The sequence below is a fragment of the Merops nubicus genome, unplaced genomic scaffold (assembly GCF_000691845.1).
Source record: "Merops nubicus isolate BGI_N331 unplaced genomic scaffold, ASM69184v1 scaffold24858, whole genome shotgun sequence".
In the NCBI taxonomy this organism is placed as follows: domain Eukaryota; kingdom Metazoa; phylum Chordata; class Aves; order Coraciiformes; family Meropidae; genus Merops; species Merops nubicus.
The window spans coordinates 4,061-29,329 of record NW_008624014.1 but is presented as its reverse complement, the minus strand read 5'-3'; the positions used below and the strand labels follow the sequence as shown (position 1 = coordinate 29,329).

At 40.2% G+C, this 25,269-nt stretch overlaps 1 protein-coding gene across 1 annotated transcript in view; it reads left to right on the top strand.

Moving 5' to 3' along the window:
* Positions 1–24,789, top strand: part of PPP4R2 (protein phosphatase 4, regulatory subunit 2) — a 29,368-nt gene extending 4,579 nt beyond the window's left edge. The window contains exons 2-8 of the mRNA XM_008945282.1: positions 14,506–14,676; positions 18,544–18,637; positions 19,508–19,545; positions 19,976–20,050; positions 20,518–20,661; positions 21,230–21,498; positions 22,426–24,789. Of these exons, the coding sequence (XP_008943530.1) occupies positions 14,506–14,676; positions 18,544–18,637; positions 19,508–19,545; positions 19,976–20,050; positions 20,518–20,661; positions 21,230–21,498; positions 22,426–22,739 (1,105 nt within the window). The 3' untranslated portion in view covers positions 22,740–24,789. The remainder of the gene's footprint in view (positions 1–14,505; positions 14,677–18,543; positions 18,638–19,507; positions 19,546–19,975; positions 20,051–20,517; positions 20,662–21,229; positions 21,499–22,425) is intronic.
* The last annotated feature ends 480 nt before the right edge of the window (positions 24,790–25,269 follow it).

Sequence of the window (25,269 nt, the reverse complement as noted above, 5' to 3'; positions counted from 1 at the left end):
GTTTGACCACATGTACTGGGAAGAATGTTTCCCTTGGAGTAACCTGGGACCACAGCCCTCATTTGTGCAGCTCTGCAGGAGGCTGTTTCTGTCCTGCCTGTACGTGGTCACCCCTTCAGTGGTGACGGACCACAGGGAGATTCTGTGGCTGTAGCTGCCTCTTTTCCAGAAGATGTGCTGCTTTGGCACGTCTTGGCAGCCCGCCTGGGTTGTGTGCTGCAGCAGTCTTAACCACCTTCATGGCCTTGTGCTGCTCTCCCTCTCCTGTCTCTGCTTTGCATGGTCCCGAGCAGACAGGGACTGAGAGCTGGGTGGAGGGCTGTTAATCACCCTCCCTGCGGGCAGCCTGTGTCCCACACAGCAGGGGCCAGCACAGGTCCAGCCCCAGTGCAGACTCTGGGCAGTGTCACTTGTCACTGGGCACAGTTAGACTTTGGACCCGCGAGCAGGCGCTGCGCCTTGGCCTGCTGGCCACGGAGTCAGTGGCCACCCAGCCGTGCCACCAGCGTCGCGTCGCTGCTGGCCACGGATCTCCGGCACGTCACAGCAGTCCTTGGAGTCCTTGGAGTCCCAGGTAGATCAGGGACAATTTGCTGCCTGTAAATTATATAACTATAAATGTAAGTTATGTAACTGTAGTTCCAACAAAGGTAATGGCAAAATGTGTTTTGACCCTTTGATCCAGCTTCACGTACCCTGTGTAGCAGTGAACTTTTTTGTTTCTTACTACATTTTGGAACACTTTTTAGGGTCACTTAGGCTTTTATATTTTCTTAGAGCAGGGAAATAGCTGGTCAGCTGTAGAAAAGATGTGAGTAGAGATACAGTAGCAGTGAACATGCAGGGGGGAATAAGTTCCCATTCACAGCTTCACTTTTTTAATGGCATCTTCTGAACTATTGTACAGTAATTTCCTTTCTTATGTTAGAAATATGTAAGTTTTTTGCAGCCATATGTCCTTTAGCTGATTTCAGGTGCTTACATTTGTCCACTGTTGTCTATAAAGTATGTTCTCTGGTCTTATTCATCTAGCAGTTTTGTTGCTCAGCATGTGTATGTTAGTATTTTTTGACTAGTTTGAAAATTTTGTTCTAATTTGGAGGCAAAATCATTATCTAGAAATCTTCAGAACTATTGGGCAAATGTCATTCCTTATGACTTTTTAAAAAATGAAATAAAAATATTCCAAGTGCCTTCCATAGTAAACAGGATAATGTTTCTCTGAAAGAAGTCTGTGTGCCTTTGTTAGTATAGGCCTCCTCCATTTCCACGTACCCAGTGAAGTAAGAGATGTGAGTAAACTTCCTTGCGTTGTTTCCTACTATTATTCTTCAACAATTCTGTTCCACTAAGTGGCTGGAATTATTCCTTGCTAATTCTCATTCCACTGATGCTGTGTGTTCTGTCTTGCAGTCCACTAATGCCTCCTGAGGACAGGAATCTCAGATGAAAAGTCAGCTGATTTCTCTCAGCCAAAGCTAATTTAGATTCCTTGCTTTTTTTTAACCTGTATTGTAAAAAACTGCATATATCTCAAATGTACAGTTGTAGTATTTCAGAGGAATCAGTTGTGAGACAGATGAAATCCCTTGCTGCTTTAGGAAGCACATGTAGCATATTGTTCCAAATGCTGCCACTTCCTATCTGTGGAGTGGGGTTTACAGTACAAAGGTCACACTTTAAGTGCTGTTATAAAATGTGCATGATGAACTGATCCTAATAAACTTCAGTCACTCTCTAGAAGACACATGTAAGGAAAGACAGGAGGCAAGCTCCCTGTGGCAGTGCTGACTTTCCAGTGTCACTGGTCTGTTCTCACCACAAGTGTAAATGTGTGTGTGTGTGCAGACTTCCACTGCTAGGCAAGTACATCTTTCTTCCTTGTTTTAGAAGCACATTCCCTGCTAGTTTTTTTTGCACAGTCCACTGTTGCTGTGCACAGAATCCTACCCCCCTGTTTATTCCAGCAGTTAATACAGTCACTTGTGCTTCTGGTGCTCACTTGTAGTCATCTTCTGTTGGCATCCTTCAGGCTCAGTGCTGGGTTGCCTAGTTGGATTTGTTCTCATCCTCAGAGTTCCTGTGGGTTCTTACCTTTACCTCCTAACAATGTTTCTTCACAGCTGCAGTGGCTGCCTCAGTATTACCTCTGCCTTTTCCAGTGGGCCTCGAGTCTCCTCTTCAAAGGTGTCCCCCTTGCTACTGCTTCACTTGAAGTACTTTCTCAGACATTTGGTTATTGCTCCACTCCATATTACACTGTACAGTAGCAAGGATGTTTTGCTCTTTTGACCTTGTAATTGATGAGCTTTACTCCCCATTTTTTTTTTCCTGCCTGCAGATTTTTGAGAAGCTTTGTACATGGTGGCATGTGCTAGGGAGAAGGAACAAGGCAATGGTGTGTGCAGAAGGGAGGGTACAAAGCTGTCTGGTTGATTTTGGGGGTGGTGGATGATCAGGTTTCTGGATAAATCAGATTGATGATGGTGTGTCTGGCAGGTCCCAGTTTTAGAAATAAAACTGCTTGAAGATAGGTACCTGATTTCTGTGATGGACACCTGATGAGGCTTTGCTCAAAAGTGGTAAGGGAGTGATGACACAGGAATACCTAATGCCTGTGTGGTAGGTCACTGAGATGGGGTACACCTTGTTGGCCTGAGCTTTGTGTGTGTGCCAGCTGGACTGCCTTGTGTAGAAGCCAGTGGATTTTGTTTCTGATTTTGGGTGGAATTAGTAATAGAGGTGCAATTTACCCCATTCTGGTAGTACTCCTTTCAAACCTGAGTGGAGTCTGTGGTTTAGTGGCAGAAGCAGAGAGTGCAAAGTAAATTATGATCCCAAAGTAGTTGCATAGGGTGCATTTTCCTTAAGCTGATTTCCCAGCTTTACTGCTCAGTGTAGTGAGGATTTGATAGTAGTATCTCAGAGTGGTTGACTGCTCCTCTGAGATAACCTGTGGATCTGGTAATGGAACAGTGATAGCTACACTTACCAGATGAGTTACAGCCTCTCTCTTTGTTGTCTGTGTGAACTGCTGATACCTGGAATGATTTCCACACCCTGTATTAGTAGATAAGTGGAATTTAGTTTGCAGATGGAAGAGGCAATATATTTATATATGCAGCTATCCAAACATTAATTTTATGTTACTTGGAGTAATTTTTCTAATTTTAACTTGCTTAAATATGCTTCACTTATTGCATAATACTTCTTAAATTTTCACTTCTGGGCTTCTGCTATACAGGTTTATTGAGGAAGTGTCATCTGTTTAATGTTTCTGTATTCTGCCTGCATCAACTCCAGAGTGCTCTAGAACTATCCATATATATATATGGCTTCTTTGTGTGGTGGGTGATTCTTCTGTGCAGTGTGTACTGAATGGGATGTGTTCTGAATTGTGCTGTGGGAGTCTTACAGAATCCCTCTTGTACAGGGCACAGCACCATGCTTGAAACAGGCCTTGGTGAACACTTGGCCTGTTCAGTCAGATTTTATCTGAAATAGAAATAAGTAAAAGCTGAGAGTAATCCACAGAGTTAGAGTTGAAATTCAGCCAACCACATTTATTTTAACAAGAGGTCCCATCCTGTTAAAGGCAGATCTGGCCTATGTGAGTGGTTTTTGGGAGGTATTTTGACCCAGATAGTGCCTATCTGCTACTGACAATCTGTTTGGCTGCTGTTCCTCAAAGGCAGTTGCAGTTATCGTTGGTAGAGCAGATGAAAATAAATGTTCTTGGGGCTTGTGTGATTGTAACTTGTGAGAAATTGAGATACTTCCCCCCCCCCCTTCCTGAACTCTTTGTGCTAGTCACTTCAGTGATACTGTTTACAGTTCTAAGGTTGATGGGAATGTCCTTTAATTGAAGCTTAAAGATCAAAATTGGGTCAAAGTCTTGCATTAAGTGCTGCAGAAGTGTGTAGTAACCTAGTCCCTGTCTTGAAGATAGATTCTACAGAAATGAGGCAGATGTGGGGTGAGAAAACAGTTGCTGTACACAGTGATCACTGAGAGGTTTATAATGGCTATGCAGGGAATACTACTTATATGGCTGTCAAAAAACCCAAAACTTAAATGAGTTTAAGATAATCTAGTACTAAAGGTGCTAGCTAATTTTTTTCAAAGTTAAATGTAATAGTTACACAAAATATTGGTAAAAAAATAAACCACAAATAGAGAAATAAAACCTATTGGGATAAAGTATCCTGTAAAATGTGGCAGCAGTAAGACTCTAGGTCTGCATATCTTGTGGCATAAGTTCAGTGTGGTTCCCTGAAGCAGATTTTTCTGCATCATAGGAAAAACAGGTAAATAAATTGTAAGTCTCATTGATACTGCATGGATGTGGGTGGACTTGGCTGGTATTTGATGCTTATCCAAAAGTCTGTTTTTGTAAGACTTGGAGACCTTTGTAGTGGGTGTGCACTTTGTAGGAGAGTCAGTATCTGGGGTGATCATTCTACTTTGTAATAAAACTTGATTTATAGGAAATGTTATTTGAATACGGCCATAAATAAAATTATATGAAGAATAAGAAATCAGAGTAAGGTAAGAGTTTACACATTGGTACCCATCACAAAAACATAGTAAGTAGAATAGCTCAGTAAAGACACCAGTTTATTCTTACCAGCCAGAGGTAACTTCAAGGAAATTTTCAAGTGGAAGAGGGAAATTTAATGTAAAATCAATTTACTTTGTTTTTTATTGATAGACAAGCCACTGCTGGTGGTTTGGGAAGTTTTGAAGGCTTTCAGTTACTTTCTGCATATTGCTGTCTACTCTGCCATAAGGCACTTAATCCTTGAATGAATAATCTGTTGTAGTCTTGTATTTTTTTTGTTCTGTGGTGATGTTTTGCCTTTAAAATAAAATAAAACAAAAGGTACTTGAGTGTGGTTTTAGGTAACTATATTAAGAAGTGGACTTTCCTGAAAAATTCTGAGTCCCAGTTCACATTTTTTCTCTTTTGTGGAACAGCTTTATTCTGTTGGAGTCAGCTGAATGCTATCAGCAGAGATAAGAATTAGCCCCTTGATGATTACAGATCCTACTTTAATGTCTTCCTCAGCTGTCTGTTTCCATAACTAAGTCTTAATCTCTGTTGTTCCTGGCAATAGTGGTAGTAATTTGCAAGTAGCAGAGAGTTGAACACTCAGGCTGCTGAAGTAGGTGTAGTTTCTGTGGGTCTGGAATGAATTTGTCATGCTCAGGAGGAGGAGGGCAAAGGCTTAATTTAGGCTGACAACAATCAGCAAGTGAAGATGGAAAAATACCTTCTGTGCTCGTGGGAAATACCAGTTTTTCCTCTTTTGAGCTCTTCAATGTATTTTTAATTAAAGTGAAAGGCAACATGAGGTCAAGTCCTACTGAAGATAAAACGTGAGAGTTTTAATGTTAGATGAGTTACCAGGTGGAAGGGAGCAGGACACTCCCCCAGGAAGAGCACTTGCCAGTGCAATGTTTGCAGCAAAGCACGCTGTTCAGTACTGTCACCTAGAGTTTAAAATGTCCTGCTTGTTCAGAAACACTGATAAAGGACCTAGCACTTGCTTAGGCTTCTATTTTAATGTTGGGTTGAAGGGTTTGTCTGCGTGCTGGAAGCACTGAAGAAACTGTTCTGCATTGGCACCCAGGTGATTTCACTGTGTGAATCTGTTGTTGTTGCTTGGAATTTCCCCTGTTATTCTGCACCGTGTGGATGGTGAAAATTGCAACAGTGGGCAAAATGGTGACATTAGAATTAATTGCATCAAAATAGTGAGTATTAAAGCAAGTCAAACAAAGAAAAATTACTCTTAAAAAATATTTGCAGCAGGAGTGGAACTAAGCAAGGGATGTTCTTTTTGTCTGGTATGTGAATGCAGCTGCTTCAAGCAGCAGCTCTGCTCACTACTAGTCACATCCCACTTCTTATTCTTCCTTACCTGTAGCATTAATTCTGTGGTTGGGTTAGTGATCTGCTTCACCTCACTGTGTGTGGGAGGCTTGCCTCTTTGGTGTAGACCAGGTAGAAGGTGAAGTACGTCGTGGGGCAGTGTCTGCCTTCTCTGCACTGTGGTGACATCCCTGCTGGGTGTTCAGTGTCGCCAGCGTTCTACCCCAGAACTGTTCAGAGGTGTTTTCATTGTGCTGCTGGGCCTGGGCAGACTCCTGGCAGTTACTCCCAGGTCCTGCCCTGCCCACTGCCTGGGCAAGAGAGCCACTCTGGGGCTTCTCATCCCAGGGGAAGTTCTGGCCTCTTGGGACAGAGCTGGGCCTTTGCTTCGCTAAGCGGCATATTCCATCTAGTCCACAGTCTTTCCTTTTGGGTACATCTTGCATGGAGGCTGTGGCAAAGCACACTGGCAAGTTTGCCAGCTTGCACAGGGGTTTAAATTGGATTCCTTCTTGCTAGGTGCACTTCACTTTCTGTGCCTTTGAACTTGTCAAATAGTTTTGGAGATCCCAGTGATAGACCAGGAAAAGCAAACAAAAAACCCCTGAATTAACTTGTTTTGGATTAAACCTTAATTTCACTTCTGACAGCCTGGGGAAATTACTGTTTTAGAGTGTATCTTCATCTTCTGTGAGCTCTAGAGCAAGGCACAAAATCAGAAAGCTATTGAAGTTGGCTAAGTTACTTCACTTAAACACTGGTTTCCTAATAGGAAGTCTCGATGGGAGTGTAATGGAAGTCAGCAGTAATTCGTGGGGGGAAGGCTAATATAAGTGACTCATCTCTCTTGTTACATGTTAAGTGAATCCCTCTGAGATTGTCCTCTGGTTCTTTCCCTGTGTGTTCTGAGGACTTTGCCTTAAAATCAATTTGGCCAAATACGAAGTGTTTGCATCCCAAATATGCTGTTTTGTCCTTTTTGGTTTGTTATTTCTGCTTGTCAGCTAATAAAAGGGTGGAGAGGGAAGTGCTCCCTTATTTTACAAGGTTCTGATGTTTCTCTCATGGCCTGTTAAAAGAATCAATAGTAAATGTGCTTTGTTTTAATTTTCAGTTTGTTCTTTGTGGTATGTAGCATCTCTCCAAAACAGATGGCATCCTCTTAAAATTTAAACTGAGTAATTTTGTAATGAACTCAAATACTGTGCAATCTGAAGACAGACATCCCACCAGGACTCCTGGGACTCTTAATGTTTTAAGTACATAGCTAGGTCTCCAGAAGCTTAACATCCCTTCAATATAATGTTTTTCTTAATTAAACCTGTAATCTGTGCAGCAATTCCAGAAAGATTTACGAAATAATTGCAGTACCTCCCTTTCAGAAGGAAGCCTTATTTAAGGTACTCTGAATGCTTCCTCCTATTCTTCAGTTAATTTTAGGCTTTGTCCTGCTTACCTTCCATGGATCCCATTGAAGTTTGAAACTTAAAATCCTGTAGTTTTTCTCAAATGTGTAAGCCACATGTCCAGCCTTGGTGTTACATCCAATATTTCAATAGAGCTGCCCAAAGGGAGCTGGGTACCTTAGCCCCAGGTGTGTGCTGCACCTGTGGAGACTTGCAGTCCAACCTACACTTGATGTCCAAGCCATGTAGTAATGCTGGGGGTCACAGTGTTCTAGCAGAGCCTTCCAGAGTAGTACTGAGCACACAAGCAAGAACTGTGTCTCTTGTTCAACGTGGGCAGTTTTCCTTGAAAGCAGCAGAGAGAGGACTGAGTTTGCGTGGAGGAGGTGGGGATATTGCAGCTAGAGCTACATCTCCCTTGCTTCTACCAGTGCTCTGAAACTTGGTGTTTTACTGTGGTTCTCCAGATTGCAATACTTCATGTTTCTAAGTTGCCTTTCACCATTGCTTCTGTTACTTGGCTTTTAATGTTTGTCACACCTTGCTCAAACACCTTTAAGTGTTTCTGTCTTTTTGCTTCTCTTAAAATTTCAAGCCTCACAAAGGGAATATGCCGAAGAGCAAAAGAATCAAGTATAAAAATTTATCCAATGATCAGTAGAAAATACCCATGAATTCTGTGGCACAACAAACACTTCAGTAGTGCAGGCTCTGGACAGATGGTTCTGCTCTTTCACAGTAACCAGCACAGTAAGGGAGAAAGCCACTTTCTCAGTTTCATCAGTACAAACATTTTGAGTAAGCAGGAGATAAGGGAGTCAGTGTAAGTCTTTGGCACTTTGGGAGTGATAGGATTAGATTATTTCCATGTAAAAAGCCATTTTGTTTTTGATAACATGTTTGGAAAGATGAATTCTGCACAGATGATGTTAGTAGAAAAGGAATTGTACCTTGCAAGCAACTTTGCACTAGTCATCCTTTTAAATCAGAGTATAGCATCGGATGACTTGTGCTGCTTGCTGTCTGAGGTGACCTCTGCCCCTTGTTGAGGACTCCCCTTTATCAGCTAGAACTGGTGCATTTCTAAACTTGCTTGACTTTGCCAAACTTGGTTGTTCCATAGTAATGGACTAGTTACAACCAAAATCATGTAGTTCAAGAACAGGTGTAAAATAGTTTGCTTTTATCAGAGCTTAGAGTTATTTAGGGTTATGTTCTTCCTTGTCCTGCTCTGGTAATGCCAGGTTATGTCCCTTGTCTAAATGATTTTTTTTCTTCCCTGTGCAATGGAAGTATTTTTGCTGCCTCATCAGCTTCCAGTGAATAAGTACATTGCAGTCAGAACAGTACCACAGTGGAGTTCCCTTATGCTCCTTTGTGTCTGTCTTAGGGCTTAAATTTCTTGTCTTCACTTTGTAATTCTGACCCCATCCTGGGATTTGGGGGGGGAGGTGGCATTTTTTTTAAAAATTGATTTGTTGGTGTTTTTTGGCATAGCCTGTCATTTTATTTAATCTCTCTTGCTCATTTCATGTCTTATGTCTTCCCTCACCCTTTGTTAGCCTTTTCTCATGGTGCCTCTCTAAGTATATGCAAATATTCTGAAAATTGTTTCATTTCTGTTTCAGTTTTCAAAACTCAGTTTCAGTTTCATAAGTTTCATTTCTGAAAAACACAACTGAGTATCTTCAAACATTGAAGCTGCTTCCATCCATGTTTCTCTGTTAATTTGATAATTTTTACTTAAATTGCAAAGTCATGAACTGCATCCTGGTACAATATTGTGGTACTAAACATCTTTTCATACCTTAAAGCACAGTTATTAGCATATATTAAATTTAGGATGTGGTATCATGTATTTAAGTTCTTTCAGTACAAAGACTGAACTGTTGGGAATCCGTTAGCTTCTAGGTTTTCATCTGTTGTTTGACTATTAAAGGTGATTTTAAAAATAAAATTGAATTGTTGAAACCACCAGCATTTACAGCAGTTCAGGGAGCATTTGAGGTGTGTGGTTCTTTGGGGATATCTGTATCTTCAAGCTATAGTTCTGAAGTGTGTTGTGGTTGGTTCTTCACTGCCATTCATTACTGGCTGGTGACTTTTTACCTTGTTAGGTCCTTTTTTCATGATAAATCAGTTTCTTCCTCTAATTTTCTGTATGTCAGAGCAAAACCTATAGGTACAGGTGTATAAACATACACACATATATGCATATATATGAAACCTTTGTATAGATATATTTACACAAGATGGCCCAGATGTTGTAGTGAAAGGTGCTTTAGATAGAAATGACATGTGTTATATGTAAGCCATTATTTTCTAGATTTAAAGTATGCTGCACCTAAACATTTCATGAGCAACTCAATTTTTTGAAGTATTGTTTCTGAAAATATTTTTGCAGCTTTAACAGTGTTCATGGGATTTTTCTTTAGCTGTCAAAGAGCTCTCAAAAAGCTGCTAGTACAAATTCAGGAGTTAGTAGTGGACGAGGAGAGCATCATTTAGAAGGCATCAGTGTGCTTTTAGAAAGGGCTGGTTGTGTACAATGCTGAGTGGGAAGAACAAGTATTTATAAAAAAGCCTGCTCAGAAGAAAGCATGAATAGTATTTTCTCTATGGAATTTCTTCAATTTGGTTTCCTTACAGAGCTTAAAGTGTTTGTCAGTTGTTTTTCCAGCGTATAAAATCCAAGGAGGCTGTTGTACACAAAATTGAGCAGAAGAGTTTTCTTTTGCTTCCATTTGGCTCTTAACTACAGAAGGTATTGACTAAACTTTGCTCATTTTCAGTGTCTCTCATTTTGTAACAAAGCAGCTAAAATAGAGGTCTTGCACCCTAATGCCAGTTGTTCAGTGTAAACTTAGGAAACCTGTGGAAGATTTTTCTTTTCTTGGAAACATTTGCCATTTGTTTTTCTTCTCACTACTGTTGTCTGGCTTTCTAAGTGATTGATCTTCCAGTGTATGCTGATTACCTAAAAATTCTAGAGGAGGAGATATGGATTGCAGTATGGCAGCAGACAGCAGGAGGGCACAGGAGCTGGGTCTGGAACTTGGATCAAAGGCAGAATGGATGACATCCTTCTGGAATGCCAGCTATTGCAGAAGCAGCAAAAGGGAGGAAGGTGGAAGGGCTTACCCCTCGTGATCCTTCAGCTGTTATACTGGATATGAGGGATATGGGATGGAATACCCCGCTGGTGAAGTTTCAGGGTCACTTACCTTGTCTGCTCCTCCCTGCAGGTGCAGCTTTTACTTTCTGCCCCCTCCGTGTGGTACACAAGCTCAGCAGTGACCTTGGTCTGCACACCAATCCTTGGTAGTGACTCTTGAGTGTGGAGCATTATCACTGCTAGAAGCAGACACTGTGAAAATATGCTGTTAGCTTCAGAAAGTGCAGTTAATTAGCTGGAGTTGAAAAGTAAAATCACTGAACAGAATTAGTTCTGTCCTACCCCAGACCAGGACAGAGGCAAGGCTCAAGACTTTAACTGATCCCAACTTCTATGTGTCTTTTCCATAGATGGTAAAACAGGCAAGGGGACGTTCCTGTTTTGACACTCACTTTTGATCACTTCCACTGAAGTTAATGGAAGTTCAGAAAATTTTGCTGTCCCTGCAGAAGTGATTTGGTTTTTCCTTGGGTCAGAAATGAGTTCATTATTTCAACAGCTTCTTTTTTCAAATACACTGCTGGATACTTTTTAGTTTAAAAATAGTGTAGATGAGTTTCCTCAATAAATATACCTAATGAATATTGCTTGAAGTAGGATTATTTTATCTAAATCCTTTCTTAATCCACCTCATGTAGTCTGTTTCTTCTCTGAGAACTTGTTGAGAGTTAGCTTAAGCTAGAGGCACAGTACATGGCTACCTGGGAGATAGCCTGTGAGTGTCTGGGAACACAGTGGTAGGTGCTGTTGTTGCTGACAAAGGCACTGTATTTGAGAGGAAAGGAAGCAATTGCAGTTCTGGGTGAATATAGAAGGACCAGAAAACCTGGTTTCCAGAGCTGCTTCCCCTTGCTTCTGAATATTTTCTTCTTTCTGTGTAGGAATAGTGTGTGGTTTTTCCCCTTTCCTAGCAGCCTGGCAGACACAGAGTAAGTAGATGAAGAAAGGGGAAAGGGACTGCTGCTGACTGGGCTGGTAGGAAGGGGGTAACTGATTTATCAAAGGATAGTGATAGAAGAGTAGGCTGTAAAAGAAACAAGGAACCTGCGTTGTAGTTCCCAGAAGCCTTTCTGCCTTCCAGGAATCCACTGGGTTGCTGCTGCAGGACTGAATTTTGCCTACACCATGGAAGAGTCTGGAGCTGACTCAGTCTTTTGTGGTGCAGATGATACCCCTGTTGAGTAACTGGAGTCCTGTGTAACTTACTGGTACTGGGATAAAATTGTTCATCAGAAACCAGTTGTGTAGATTGAAAGTGCTGCAAGACTGTCATCTAAACATGAATGTGTTTAATGTCAGAATTGCAACACTGAAGTCAGGAGATTATGCTGTAGAAGCATGAGACACCTCTGACTGAAACAGTTGTTCATGGTGCAAACTGCAGTTCCATGTATGATTTCTATGTGAATGGACCACTTGCTTTTAACCAGTTTGCTTTCATGCTGCTGGGTAGTGTGGCCACAGCAGCAGGAAATTCAGCAGTGTTGAGAAAACCTGCTTGAGAACCTGCTGAGTAAATGTCTGAGCAGCAAGCCTGGCCTGAGCTGCCCCTGGGGTTACAGTGCTTCTAGCAGGAGCTGCTTTAGCTGACCTAAAGCTGGTGTTGCTCTCTCTGGGTTAGCTGTTAGAGAGGCTTGGGCTGCAGGAGGAGTTTATCCTTAAACCCTGCTTTTTGTAAGCTGAACTGTGTCCCCAGGTTGGCAGGCATTTATAAAGGTTCTGAAATAAGGATGAAGGATGCCTCATGTCAGCATTGCAGTGTGCTGCAGAGGCAAGTTTTTGGTCTTTCTGTAATAGAAATACTCATTAAAAATAGCGGGTTTAAAGCGAGCAGCAGCTTTCTAGACTTCTATGTAGGGTGAATATGTTACATTCTTTTTGTGCAGCTCCAGCAGTATAAAGAGGAGGTCGTGGTCCTGCTTTCAGACAGTAGATTGCCATTTTTAAACTCGGTAAGTTGTTGGTTTATTTCAGCAGCACAACACTGAGGGGTTAATAGCCTATGAAAACATAAGTGTTACTGTGTAGCTAGAAATAATGAAAACAAAGAAAAGCTCAAGTTTTGAAGTGTGAAAGATGTATCTAAATAGGGTAGTGGGAGAATGGTGAGGGTGCTGGTGGAGTCCCCTTTGCTGAGGCAGTAAAGCCCTTGGGGTGCTGTGTGGGGAGTCCTCTCCCTGGCATGGTGTTACTTACTGTGTCTTCTCTCTGTTTTGTGTTGTGCTTCTGTAGTGAAGCTGTGGTTTGTTGTGAGAGCTTTGGTCTCCTGGTAGTGCTGCAAAGTTGGATAGCTTTGTGATTTAACATTTGTAATAGTGATGCCTGATGTTGTGTATGGGAGCACTGGTACTCTGCCTTGGCTGTGGAATGGTGATAGGAGCAATAATCCAGTGAGACCCAGTGATGCAGTTTAATCTGCCCACACTGTTCCCTGCTGGGACCTTGTTTCTTCTTTCTATTTTTGTTTCTGCTTTTATTATTTACTAAGTCCTGCATTCCCCTCTATTGTGAGGTACTTAATGTGGTCCTTAATGGTTAATTAATGGTTTCTTGTGAAGGAAAAGGGAGGTTTGCTTTCCTCTTTGGGTTTTTCTCATTCCTCCTAATCTATCATTCCTAATGAGATGAGGAGTTTGCGTTTGAATCTCTGTAGATAAACCTGAGCTAAGTTGCCTCCCTCTTCATATCATCATTATTTCTTTGAGACCAAGGAGACAAATTAAGGCAAAGACCACATGGTGCTGTTTTTTTGGTGGAAGTAGGCTAGTAGGACTCAGCTGGCCTGGGGTTTTCTACCCAGTAGCACTGGTGCTGGAGAGCAGCAGCATGCAGCACACAAACATCACTTTGCTGGGGAGCTACCCCACAGAGCACAAATTACCAGCCCAACCACAGGTCAGATGTTAGATGGGGTTGTAAACAGTTCAGACTTCTCAAGCTAGCTCTGGCACTGCTACCAAAGACAGCCTGGAGAAACACAAGCAGTGTTTGTTTCAGCAGGCGCTGAAGGGCTGTCCAGGGCTTTGCATTTGATGGTGGTTTTATTGGAGCCTGTTCATTCCAGATTGTGTATGTTACAGATAAATGTCAGAGATAATTTTCTCTTACTTCATTATTGGTTTGTTATTCTTGTTTCATCTCTCTATCCCGTAGCTGTGAAAGCTGCTGCTTGAGCAGTAATAGAGTTGATAGTAACTGAACTAAATCAATTGTTCCCTACGTTGCTGAGAAGTGCAGCGGCCAGAGGAGGCCCAGAACTTTGTCCATCCTAAGGCAGGGGGTGGAGAAAGGGCTTTCTCAGCAGCTTCCTTGGCACACAGCCTTGTCTGGTGTATGCACTGTGAGAGAGAGCCTTGGTTTCTTGAAAATGGTAGTGTACAGAATTCTATAAGTGATAAAACTTAAGTTTTAAGGCAAAAGGTAACTCGGAAAGAACTTAATAGATTACTTACTGTTGTGGGAGTGTTTTTTCAGGAGTCAGAGTTGTTTTGCTCAAATTTTCATCAGCAAGTGCTAATGGTGGTACAGAATATATCTGCCTGAGAAAAAGAGGTACTAGTCAGTGCTTTTAAGGTGCATGGGTACTGAGCAGTTAGTTAGACAAGGCCTCTCAGTAAGGTTTTGTAAGGGAGGCAGTTAATGCTGTGTGCAGTTGATGTGTGGTTCCCAGACTCAAAACATTTTCCCTTTTTTATTTCTTTTCCTCTTCTTTTCTTGTGAGATCAGTGAAAACTTTAGATGGTGTGGAGGCTCACGGGTGGGATGTGTGTTTCATGTTGAGTTATGAATTGTGAGCAGCTATTGGGCTTCTAAGGAACTGCCTTACCCTGTTGCTAATGGCAGTTGACTTGTGTAATATTGTTCTACTCATTATTTAAATAGTTATCACGCTTTAAATTCAGGAAGAAAAATAATACTGCATTACTTGCCTCATTTATCTTAGGACTGGCATACCAGCATGAGTATTGCTTTGCAAACATAAAGTTATGTTGCTTTTCTGTGGGTTTAGAGTTGACTTGTGTATATCTTAATTCTTGTGTTTTATGCAGGGTTCAGTGGTCTCAGTTTAAAGGCTATTTTATTTTCAAACTGGAGAAAGTAATGGATGATTTCAGAACCTCAGCTCCTGAACCAAGAGGGCCCCCCAATCCAAACGTGGAATATATTCCCTTTGAGGAGATGAAAGAAAGAATCCTGAAAATTGTCACTGGATTTAATGGGTATGTAGCATTTGTTTTCTAAATACCAGGCTAAAAAACATATTCTCATTTTTTAACTTAGTAGTGTGTGCTATCTGTGACTGTTCATTGTGCTTCCTCAAATAGAAAGCAGAAACAAATACATGCCTTGGAAATAGATTACAGTCGTTTCAGAGCTTTTACTTATTCTGTATTTGAAAAATTATGACATCCTATGACATGTCAGTCACTTCAGGTTTTTTTAATGCTCAGTTTTTAAGTTAATACAATTCCATGAAGCATGGTATTTACTATGTGTGTTTAACAGGAAAAATAGATAGTAAAGTCAGATTTCTTTCATTATATTTTGAAATGCCTAATTGAAAGAAGACTTTTGGTGTTGAGTTCTGAATTGCATTGTGGCAGCATGGTAGCTTTGAAGAAGCGATGCTGTGGTAGCCTTGGTGTGACCAGGAGGCCAAGATGTGCCTGGGTTTGGGTTGTTAAATTGTGACAGGTTCAAACTTACAGATAAACAGATACTAACCAAGCAACTTGGGAATTTGATCTGCTGTTGAAAGTGTCTTAGATTAAAAGTGTATATTCTTTCCTGGCTACAAATTATGGAAGTTTTGTTTGGCTTAAAATAAAGGTCCTGACTTTTTGTTTTATTTGGTGTGTCTCTTTTAATAACTTGTATAGTATTTTTCTTGTTTGTGAACTGGGTGATGTAAGCTGAGTCACCCTGCTAGTGGGTCTCAGTGTTTCCTTAAGGGACTTTTTCAGGCTTTTTTCTCAGCTTGTCAGTAAATGGACCTACTATCGAGTTTGCCTCCCTGCTACCTTGTCATTTCAGATTTAGAGGTGCTACTAACATCCTTATTATCCTATTTTGATGCTAGACTAACATTTTTTACTGTCATTGTTCCTTACTGCCTTATTTATGTGTAGTGTAAGTGTCTCTTACGAGTCACATCTCATCTTCCCCCCTTCCCCAAACTGCTGTCCTGTAAAATACTTTAAGAATGTGAAATTCAGCTTGTTCTCAGCTACCCAGTGACCGGGTTACTTCACCCATGGAATTTAAAGCCAAACATATCCTTTATGCCTGAGTTTGCCTCTCCCCTGCCTCCCCCAGCTTTCTGTTAATGCTTCACTGCCCACAAAATTTGTTATGTTCTTGCACAGCCAGCTAATGAAAGAGCTGCTGTTACCTTCTCTTGTTCCTGAGTGTACTGAACAGAGCTCTGAGTGACCGAGGCTGGAGCTTGTTCTTGCTGCAATGCTAAGAGTGCTCAGCTTCCTCATACTTTGAGTGAACCACCCAGTCTTTGAGGAAGCAAACCATACATTAGTTACATTAAAGAAAACAAGACGTTAGGGTGTTTCAGAATCTAGGGTCGTGGAGTAGTTCACACCCCCTACAGCAAGGATGTGATTGGGAAACATGAATCATGTGGAGATGTGTCCAAAAAGTCACAGCAGCAGGTTCTGGTTCGTGCAGTTGGATATATCAGGCTTCTTACTGAAAGCTGTGGAAGTGCTGTCAGGCTGCCACGGAGAAGGAAGCTACTGATGAGACTTTATTACTGGGATGTTTTCATCAGTTTTTTGTTTAAAAGAGTGAGAGAGAGTTCATTAAAGCTAGCTTTTTTTTTTTTTTAAGTCAGACAAGTAATGAATTAAGAGTGAACCCTGTTTTGAAGTCTTTCTAGTTGAAGTTTCTTCTGAAGAAGCACAAACTGTTTTAGCCTTAGAGTATCTTACCTGATGTTGTATAATAAGCTTGTGGGGCCAGGCTCTCATGCTGTACTTTAGAATTGCTTTGGAGGAGGAACATTTTTAAAGACTTGCCATTTTCTTTATCCTTTGCTATTGAAATAAAGTTCCAAGGTAAGTTATTGGGGATGTCTGATAACAGAGTTGGCTGCACAGCATGAATCAAATAAACATAATCTAGTTTTTCACTTGTTTTTTCCCTTTTTTTTAATAGAGCTGTTACAGGAAACTTTCTCAGATCCCTCTTGAATCCTGTCCATATGATAAATTTTTTTTGTTTGTAATTCCTCCTGAGTGCTAGGAAGTGCAGTTTTGTGTGTGTTTGTATAGAATTTTAAGTGGTTATCTTAAATAGGCAGCTTAGGACTATTCATGCAGCTTGTGTGCTGAACTAATTAAATTTGTAAGCTTTTCAGAAATTCTCATGCTGCTCACAAACTTTTACATTGGTGTACATACACCAATTTCAATTACTTCTATTTTGAAACCACATTGTTAAACTATTTAAAAATAATTTTACTGGAGAGAAAAAAAAAGATATGAAGGTGACTGCCAGTTCTGCAGCTAAAACTTATCTACAAATGTTGAACAAATTGCAGGCAGAGGAGGTGATAGTGTGACACTTGGTGCCATCTGCTGCTCAATAAACGAAGTTCAGTTTACTGTGGAAAATTTTGGAGGGAAATTAACTGGTATTGGCATTTGTTTAAACCTTGTATAGCTGAGAGTAAACTAGGAAGGCAACTTTAACTTCTGGAGTTACTCACAGGTTGCACACTTTGAGTGTCATTATTCACCCAGCAAGCAGAACTTTATTGATGTTTCCAAAGTACTCCATGCCTTGCTGCTGTGGGTGTCCACTGAGGTCCAGCTAAACACACATCAGCTGGGCAGTGATTCTCCAAGATGTATTATGGATATGGCTGATGAAAAATAATTTAAAATTGTGTATTTTTGTTTCTGTAAAATAAATTTTTTTGAATGGACAGCCTAGTCTATTAAAAAATGACCAAGTCTCTAATTGTGGACTTCTTCACCCCAAACCAAAATGGCCATCAGTGAGAAACAGCAGGTAAAATCAGTGCTGTACCCATGTGGAAAAGTTAACTGATCAAGTAAATTCTTTGTCTCTAATGAACTAAGCTTGACAGCATATGATGTTAGCTAATGAAGTAGGCTTAGGAAACTTTGTTGTGAGTTCCTCAGAAAATGGGAACAGTTGAATTTTTTTACTGGAGAGCAGTACAGGGATATGTACAGTACAGGGATATATACATGCCCATATGTCAGTCTGTGTCAGCACTGCTTGGGATTTGGTGTGGTGGTCATATTCCAAATCAAGGAGTTTTCTTAAGTATTGCACCAAATATTGTTCATAGAGCTTCAACAGTTAACTGTAAAACTGCATGACTCTTTACTATTTTATTGAAATAACTTTTAAAGTCTTTCACTACTTGGTCAGAAGTCACAGAAGTCTGTTAAAACGTGTCACTGAATGTGCAATGAAGGCACAAGACAGTTTGTCATTGAGTGCAGGACTGTTGGATAACAATGTGGATCTGTGATGCTTGTGGATTTGTCTCTCTCACTTCAAGTTTCATTATTTTTACTGAGGTGTTCTTGATAGCTAAACATGCTGTCCATTTGTGGCAAAACAGAGTATTTGTAACAGCTAAAGTATAATGGTTCTACTAATTCCAACATTTAATGCTTTTCCTGTAAATGTATTTTGTAAAACATGAAATAAATGAAGTTGAGGATTTTTTAGCTCCAGTGTGTATGACTCAAATTTGTTTCGAATCGCTTGTCTTAAACTGTTTTACTGTGGATGATCTGATTTCCTTTTCATTGTTTTTAACAAATTATTTGAGTAGTGGAACTTTGTGTTTGGGGTTCTACTAAAGAGTTTTGTGGTGGTGAGCACAAAAGGCAGTGCTTTGTTACCTCAGCACATGAGATGGGGAAAAATAAGGTGTTGAGTGACTGCCCTGTATTGTTGAGGGTGCCAGACTTCAGTAGTGTTGTCCCTCTGTCCTCTCAGTGAGGGGGAAAAGGCAATATTGCTGTTGCTTCCTAACAGTCTTACCAGTAAAAATAAAATTAAATTGTTACATATTTGTTTCATTGCAGCATCCCCTTCACTATTCAGCGACTCTGTGAGTTGCTGACAGATCCTAGGAGGAATTACACAGGAACAGACAAATTCCTAAGAGGTGTGGAAAAGGTATGTGTTTTTCTGAGAGAGAACACAGCTAAACAGTCACAAGTACCACTTAAATAACTTCAGAATTACTCCCAGAGGTCTGTTGGTTTCATTATGGCTCATAGCCATACTGCAGCTAATAGCTACACATCTAATGGTTTTATATAGCTTATGTACTGTTACAGTGGCTGCAGTGGCTGTACTCTTGCAAGCTAAGGTGGAAGGAGCTGGTCAGGAATAAATGGAGACACAAAGGAGTTCCCGAGCCAGCAATGAAATCTGTGAAACCACACCTTGGGTTTTAGGGAGAGACCTCATTGTGGTTCATGTGGGTTGGTTTAGCTGGCCCTGTGACAAGAGCCCCCTGTATAATTAGTTTAACTAGGGATTTGAAGAGAGAAACTTAGCTCATTTTTAAGCTAGATTTCTGAATGCTAAATTTTAGTTTGCAATGCCATTTAAGAGGGAGAGGTATTTAAGCAAAGCAGATTGAATTAATCATTTCTCTCCTTTATGTGGGGCAAAAATAATTTAAAGCTGAAATATGACTGTGCCAAAAATAGCTAATTGTGCTTGCATAAGTGATTGCAGGACTCGTGTATGAATAGAGCATTTCTCCAGCAATTCAGAAGTCTTTCAGAGTTTTTGAATACTTTGCTTTCCAGAGATACTTAAGATAAAAATTAGAAAAATTTGGGCATAGGGCCTGACCTTGTAAAGAGGGAGCAGAGGTAATTTTTATGTAGCTGTCATCTGTTTGTAGCTTTCAATACGATTTCCTGTAGAGATGCTTTAGCAGATATGACCAAAGTCCTGTAACTCTTCAGGTTAGGGGCTGTTGTCAAGAGCCAAAGCTTCTGTTCTGAACTCTGTGTTGTTTGTATCTTACAGAATGTCATGGTTGTCAGCTGTGTATATCCATCTTCAGAGTAAGTGAAGTCTTCCTTGAAAGTTGAACCTTGGGCTGGGAGAGGGGAGAATGCGGATGCGTGTCTAATACACGTCTCGTGGTGTGGCAAAAGACAGACCTGCAGAGCTCAGTTGTTTCATGATCAGTAGTGAAGTCAACAGTAGGGGTAGTGGTCTACAAGTGTGAGGTAACAGTTTGGAAGAAGCAAACAGCTTTGGAGTGGGATACATGGTGCAGTTCAGTCTTAGCCCTGAACACTGACCTGTTATTTTATACCACAGCTGGTTGTGGAAAAAATGGATTCCCCTTGGTAATGGCTGCAGAGGTAGAGAACCCCAGGAGGATGACAGTGGGATGACTACATCAGTTACGAGGGGGAGTTTTGTGCAAACGAGCTTCAAGTAATTTAAAGTTCCCTTATTCATAACATTCTTGTTGGTTTTGTTTAGGAAAAATAACTCCAATAGTTTAAATCGGATGAATGGTGTTATGTTCCCAGGAAATTCACCAGGCTACTCTGACAGGTAAGTATTCTTTCAGGAGTGAACTTCTGGATAAAGAAAGCAAGGTACTTCTGGAAATAGCTGCTTCAGATCCCTTATCTCAATACATAGTCTGGTCCCAAATAGGTAGCCTCAGAAACAGGGCATGATACAGCATACTGGGGGAAGGAGGGTAGAGGAAACATGAACATACAATCTGTGTGCTCTGTTTTATCTTCTTGTCACCTCATTGCTTAGAATTTTTTTGTTTTGCTGTTTAAACCTTTTACCATAGTTTGCATGTTGTAAACAAGGACTTTTTTTTATTCAGTAGAAAATAGTGAAGCATTTTTTTTTTTTTTATTCAATAGAAAATAGTGAAGCACCTGATCTCCTTTTGCTTATGTTTTGGTGATCTTTTAAAACAATGTTGTAGCTACTTTCTGCCTATAAGGAACAAATCACTTTTACTAAAAGAATGGGTTAATTTTTTGTTATTATTTTTAAAGATCTAATGTGAATGGTCCTGGAACTCCCAGACCAGTGAATCGGCCGAAGGTCTCTTTGTCAACTCCCATGACAACAAACGGTTTGCCAGACAGCCCAGAACACAAAGAATCAAGCTTGCAGCAGACAGAAGATAAAAAACACAGGTTTGTGAGGAGTAATGTCTTTTGAGTTTTTATTATTCTCTTTTTTCACATAGATTTAAAAAATAAAGAATGACCATATAAGGTAAGTAAGTCTTAACATGTGCATATCTGGAGCAGTAGTTGATGTGCACTTGCTGCTGTTTGGGCTGTCTAGATAAATATTAGCTCAAGATCCCACAGCTGCAGTTGTAAGTGTATGGGATGTATAGTAAAAATGAAGAGTGGAGAACAGGGTTCAGAAATCCACAGTTTGGTATTTGTGTCGGGATGTTAAACTGCAACCAGTTACAATGTCTTATAAATGTTTGTCACTGATTCTGACAGTGGGAGCTGTCTGTAATTTGGACCCAGCAGAGCAGCCTGAGTGCTCTGCATTTTCCACAGTCGGGTAGAGGAGTGGTGGCTTTGTGATTTTGTTGGGTAATAAGTGAAGTGGGTTAGTGAGTTCCACTGTTAACTCTGATAGAGTGAGTTTTTAATTTGAAGTAGTTGCCTCTTTTTTAAAGTATTACAAGACACAGAATGGGTTTTTTTCGGTAAAAACTACAGCTGCTTTTGTTGTTTATAGTGAATCACCAGCATCTGAATCAGAAGGTGCTCAGAGCAGCCCAGTAAAAAATAAGCACTCTGAAGATGATCCTGCAGAAGCAGAAGGACATGAGGTAAAAAGACTTAAATTTGACAAGGAAGGGGAAGCCAGAGATGCACCTAACCAAACTGCCTCCAGTGAAGTTTCTTTAGGCAAGGGGGAAGAGACAGAAACATCCTCTACATCTCAGGATAAAGAAAAAGATGCTACTGGTGCCAGACAGCGCTGTCCAGAGGAAGAGGAGGAAGGTATTTCAGATTTTCTTGTCCTTGCTCTGTGTGGGTTCCAAGGAGTTTGGATTTTCTTTCCTGTTGAGATTACTGAATGTCTCCATTTGTGCATGAAGATGAACTGCTTGTCCATGCTTCAGTTTCACAATTTTAGCAATTCTTTTTCTTATTTCTTTATCATACATCTCTATTGAAAAATATATAAAAAATGGGACTTGTAATTTACTGCCCAGGAAGATTTTATGAGGCAGTAATGATGCACCAAGAATTCAAGAGTCCATGCTTTAGGGTATCATCAGATGTTCTCATCTCTTCTCCAGAAGTGGATGGGTCATATCTACATTTGAATGTCATCTTTATTACTCGTAAATTGCTGAAGTAGGGGTATAAAGTTACACTCTTACTGCAGAGGCTGAGCAGCTCTCTCTCTGGATCCTATTAGGACTGTGAAAATCACCTCACTCGAAGGCAGGCCCTGTACCTAATTAAAAAATAACTGCAGTTAGGGGACTGATCTGTTTGTTACACATTCTCCAAAGTTTCCTTTCAATAGTTATATTTTGTGGCTCATGTATTTGTAAAGTGTTCCTCTGGATCACCATGGACGTGAACTTGAAACAGTAATTAATGTTTTCAGTGTTTCCAAAAGACTGCTGAAGACAAGGAATGTGGGGAAGCAGGAAGTTACTTGTTAGACTCTGTCTTTATCCACTGAAGCTTAAGTGAAACTATGTATTTAATAGAGGGGGAAAGAAGTCTGTTTTATGGTCTGTTAGGGTAGCTTGGCTGTCCTGATGAAGTTGGCTAATGCTTTACATCTTGTAATAAAATCTGGGATTGTCAGTTTTCCTGGCCGGGGCTGTGTTGTAGGACTGTTGAGTGGAAAGCAGCAGGATTAAGATGTTTAAAAATGCCTTAGTAATACTCTGCTTTCCCTGTTTCTAGAGTCCTTCATGTCTCCCAGAAATGTTGGTCCAGACAGAAAAGATCAAGAAAAAGACACTGAATCCTCAACTGTGAACGAAGAGTCCTCCGAGGAGAACAATCAGATGGAGGAGTCTGATCAGTCTCCAGCAGAGAAGGATTTGCACTCGGATGACAGTGAAGTTAGTGGATCTGGCAGCAGTGGAGCTGACTGCAGTGAAACGGAAGAGTTAGGGTCCTATGCTAGTGAAACCCCAGAAACTTCATCAGAGACCCCTATGGAAAACAGCGATGAAGCCACAGAAGTTGCAGATGAACCTATGGAGCAAGACTAATTTAAATACACTTAGAGGCAGTATTTTCCATAAGGCTCCGGTTTTACACTGTATAAATAATTTTATGTAATAAAGTGGACCTTTAGTTTTACAAAAAGAAGCAGGTTGTAAAATAAACTTCTCCATGGATTGAACCTTGAAAGAGTTGTACGTGATAAGAACTGTGAATACCAGCTCCTTCAGGTCCTGCTTACCGCTGAACTTTCGTTTGGTCAAATCAGTGGTTTGTGTATAGTTTTTTTTATTTAGAATAAAAGTTTTTAAACTGGAAGGTAATTATAATTTTGACAACTTTTTGGAGATTACCACACCTAGTTGTATGTAAGCAAGAAAGCTTTTTGTCTTGTCTTTTTCTGACGGCTATAGCAGTTACTTCATATTTTGGTTACAGTTTCAACATTTGACATGTGAAATACAGGGTTTCATGCTGGTTGCCAGATTTTCATTTGACTACACTTTGTGAAACCTTACATTGTGTGTTTAAAATGTTACATTTCATACACACATATATATGCACGCATGGACACCTATGTGTACCCTCCCCAGGCTAAGGGGGAAATACGGTATATTTTTCTGTTTCTATAAAAGATAAATACAGCAAAGACTTTTTCTGTAGTAAAAGACTGACTTCACCTCTCAAGGCACTTTGTTTTGCCTCTGGAAAACAGAACCAAATGAAATCTGGCCCATAGGAAACCCTGGAAGTATTTACATTGTTGGAAACACCCGAGTAAACACATTCCAAGAGAACTGTTCAGATTACAACATTTTTGTATACTTCTGAGGTGCCTGAGTGAAAGGATTTCATTTTATTTATGCGAAAATGTGCTTTATGTTGAGAACGTTGTAATCAAAACATTAGCTTAAGCTTTTGTAGAAGAAATGTTTGAAAACACGATAAGAAAATATCTTGGAAGAAACAAACAGGTACTTTTTGAGTGCTTCTTGGAGCATTGTGAATATTGTAGAGAAGTCTCAAAGTTATCCTAAGGTATGCAGATGGCATCGGCGTCGTCACACCACTGTATTGGAAGATTTAATATATGACCATAGTTATGTACCTGAGCTAAACAACTAAGAGGGGTGCATAGAAATCGCCACGATTTATATAACATTTTGGAAGTGAACTAAATATTTTTCAACATGCTACTTTGACAGCCAGTGTTACCTTTTTTTTTTTTTTTTCAAACCAGCTCAAAGCACAAACTCCTGCTTTCAATTCTTGATATTTTCCAGCTCCCATATTTAAAGACATGCAAGCTGCAACCTCCCAGTCACAATTACTGGCTGCCAAATTTATACCTGTTTCTTCAACTGTACCTTTTTGATATTTAGAGTTTTTAAATTTCTGTAAAGTAGATTTTTTGTAGATTGTAATGAGTGCTCACTGCCATTGTGAAACAGTATATAATTGTATAATTTGTGTGTAAACTGAATGCTTGGGCTTTCAATACAGTATTCATATAAAGCAATAAATATTAATGTTATGAAATACCTGAGTACATTTTTATCAGAATGGTCCCTCTTTGGTTTTAAGTTCACATACCTGCAGTACAAAAATGACCTCTGAGATGCATGTGGATAGTCTCTTGTACTACAGGGTATGGTTTGTAGCGGTTTGGGCAAACCTAGGTTTTGATTAACACCACCATAATTTGGATCAGTTTGAATATTCCTAAGCTTATTTCTTGCTGTTGCCTATCGAGTTCTAAGCAGACAGGATTCAGGGAGATGCTTGCAAAAAAAACAAAATAAAAATCTTATTGATTGAGATCCCCTTGCGGAAGGAACGTTGGACTTGGACTCATTTTCGTTGTGCTTAAGGGTTGGATGTGTGTTATAAAAGTGAAGGACTGAACCAAAATGTTGAAATCGGGAAAGTTTAAAAATACAGTGACATCTTACACTTGTTTGGTTTTGTGTTGTTTTTTTTTTTTTTTAAATATTTTGCCAATGAGAACAAAATTTTAAAATTTCTAAGTTTAGAGATTTCTGAAAGTTTCTTTAGACTGTTTATTTGTGAAGATATTGTCAATAAACTTGTTCTTTAAGCACCTGTGACCTTTTGATACGTTTGTTTTGGCAGCACTAGTGCCACTGTAGCAAAGACTTGTGGAGGAACTTTGAGGTGTGGATCCGTTTATAGAGCTGCAGTTTTGGTTTGGTTTTTCCTTTTGCAGTGGCTAATGAAAATTGAAATCATGCTTTAACATCACAGTAAGCATCTGAATACTAAATATACACTTACACTTAAAGGCTGTATTTAGTGAATCAGATTTCCTCCCCCCCCTTTCTTTTCAGAAGTGGATTTTAAAACCCAAACCAGTGCATTTCTGAGCAGCCGTGTTTGTCAGAGGTGTTGCACACCTCCACGGCGCAGGCGGAGCTGTAGGGTGGAAGCTATTTTCAGAGGTTATATTTTTCTATATCTGGATGCTTTAAATCCCATAATTACCTATGCCCCACAGCATGTTTCTGTTCCAGGCACTTGGACTTGGCCGTTGTGCTGGCGTTTGTGAAGGAAGTGTGT